The sequence below is a fragment of the Drosophila willistoni genome, unplaced genomic scaffold (assembly GCF_018902025.1).
Source record: "Drosophila willistoni isolate 14030-0811.24 unplaced genomic scaffold, UCI_dwil_1.1 Seg485, whole genome shotgun sequence".
NCBI classification, from domain to species: Eukaryota; Metazoa; Arthropoda; class Insecta; order Diptera; family Drosophilidae; genus Drosophila; species Drosophila willistoni.
In genome coordinates, this window is record NW_025814416.1 from 2,343,786 (window position 1) to 2,346,288 (window position 2,503).

Below are 2,503 nucleotides of genomic sequence, written 5' to 3' on the forward strand. Positions count from 1 at the left end.
GTTAACAACATTAGCCGTTATAGAATGCATTTGCGTCTGTTTTTCGTCCCGTAGTTAGTTTACTATAGTGTTCTATTAACACTGCTCTGATATTTTCTAGGCTCTCTATTATTATTTTCGAGTGTTTTTCTATTTTACTTTGGGATGTTTCCCTATTCTGCGAGAGACACTTACAAGATTTATTTTTATTTATAATTCTTGCGCATGTATTCTAGCTTATCTTATTATATCATCCCAATTAATCACATTTTGTTAAAAATAATTCACACTCTCTTTTTTTTTTTTTATCGGGCTATCCCCGATTTTAATTTTCTATTATTCACAATCCATTATTTGATTTCTTTATATTTTTTTTTGGTTTCGCCTCTGTTAGAAAGGAAGTCTAAAAATGGAACGTATTTGTTTAAGTATTTAAGTTCTACTCGACCCATTTTTATACTGTATTTAGGCTACCTGCTCTACTCTGATATTTTTTCTTAATTATCTTATTATGAATTGCATATAATTTCAACGCCAGATTTAAGGCTACTAATATTAGGATAATAACAATATCCCTATTTCGTCTAAATTTTTCTTGTGATCTACTATTTTCACGCTGTTGACGACATTAGACTAAAATTTTGAAAGAGAGAAAAATCATCTCAACTGTGTTTTGCACAGTGAGCCAGAGACGTGGAAATATAGAAAAGTAGACATGCGTAGGCTTACAACTTGAACAATGGTTTAATTAACTCTATGCCTTTTTAATTCATTTATTAACATACATGTATATAAAAAAGATATCAACAAAATACAACCAGAATGACAAAAGAAATCGATTAACATAGATACATAAAAAATGCCCGCCCGGCGGTTCGTCCCATTGGGAATTGCTTCGCCAAGGTTGTGGCAGCTTCTATGTTGAACCGACTCTTTCTCGCTCCAGTCTCCCAAGCTCGCGCATGATGGCTCCGAAGTAGGTGCTCACCGCCGCCCAGTTCTCCTTGCTCTCCAGCATGCTGGGTACCAAGCTGGCCACCGATAGGGACTGGCCGATCGCCCGCTCGGCCCGCTGTCTATCCGCACTGAAGCGGCCGCAACCAAATACAACGTGGTGGGCGTCCTCGATTACTCCTTCAGGACACGCAGGACACGTTGAGAAGTGGTCGTGGCCGAACCTATTTAAGTATTGGCGGAAGCAGCCGTGTCCGCTCAGCACCTGCGTGAGGTAGAAATTCACCTGCCCGTGCTTTCTACCGTCCCAAGCCTCAATATTGGGGATGAGGCGATGCGTCCATCTGCCGTTTGGTGCAGCGTCCCATCGGTCCTGTCATTTCCTCAAACTGAGCCTTCTAGCGTCTGCTTTGGCGACACTCTTCGGAATGCCCCTGCTGGTGGCCTCTGCAGTGGCCCGAACTTCGATGGGCACCATGCCGGCGACTACTAGTGCTACATCCTCCTTCAAAGTCCTAAAGGCACTACATACTCTGAGAGCGCAGAGTCGATACGTCGGACTGATGAGGCGACGGTAACTATCGACCTCCATGGCCGGTGCCCAGATCTGGGCTGCATACAATATTTGCGATTTTACCACGCTCATCAGCAACATTCTCCGCACCTGTTTGGGCCCTCTTGTGTTGAGCATGATCCTGGCGAGTGCTCTACTCGATTCCGCTGCCCTCCGCTGTACCGCCGCTAGGTGTTCTCGGAAACACAATCTTGTGTCGAGCCACACAGGTAGCGAATTGCTCTAGCCGATTTCACCTCAAAACCGTCGATAGTAACGGTGGCCGTTTCCACTAACTTCCGGCTGCTGATTAGCACCGCTTCCGTCTTATGCGCCGCTAGTACTAGGCCCACCGAGCGCAGCCATGTCGTGATGGATGCAATGGCTGTATTTGCCGTTGACTCTACATCCTTCAGTTCCTTGTAGCCGACTAGCTGACACCTACTCGGCATGTCTAGTCGAAGGATGCCATCGTACATGATGTTCCACAGAAGGGGACCCAGAACAGAACCCTGAGGCACTCCTGCAGACACCTGCTGTTGAACGGATCCAGTAGACGCAGCGTACACCAGCTTTCTCCCCGAAAAGAAGCTCCATATCACCTCGTACAGGTACGACGGAATTCCGAAGCTTCTGGCAGCATCAAGAATGCAGCCCCGATCCGCCGTGTTGAAGGCATTCTTCACGTCCAGGGTGATCACTAGGCAGTATTCCTTTGCACCTCCTTTCCATCGAGAACCCTTAATAACATTAGCCGCTGTACACACTACTCTGCTGACCGCTTCTATTGTGGACCTTGCCTTGCGAAATCCGTACTGATTGGCGGACAGGCCGCCCCCTCGTTGATCGCCTCGCTCAGTCTGGCGCTGCTGAGGCTTTCCAGCACCTTACCCACGGAGTCCACGAGGCAGATTGGACGATATGACGACGCTTCCTCTGCTGGTTTCCCAGGCTTGGGGAGCAGCACCAGCTTTTGCAACTTCCACTGAGATGGGAATACTCCCCCCTTCAGGCACT

General features: G+C 47.0%; 1 protein-coding gene across 1 annotated transcript; it reads right to left on the reverse strand.

The window, feature by feature from the left end:
• Positions 1-895: 895 nt before the first annotated feature.
• On the reverse strand, positions 896-1,624 carry LOC124461451. The gene is made up of 2 exons (XM_047012975.1): positions 1,397-1,624; positions 896-1,306 (listed from the first exon to the last, which is right to left on the reverse strand). Exons 1-2 carry the CDS (start codon positions 1,622-1,624, stop codon positions 896-898), a joined length of 639 nt encoding a protein of 212 aa, XP_046868931.1.
• Between the last annotated feature and the right edge of the window lie 879 nt (positions 1,625-2,503).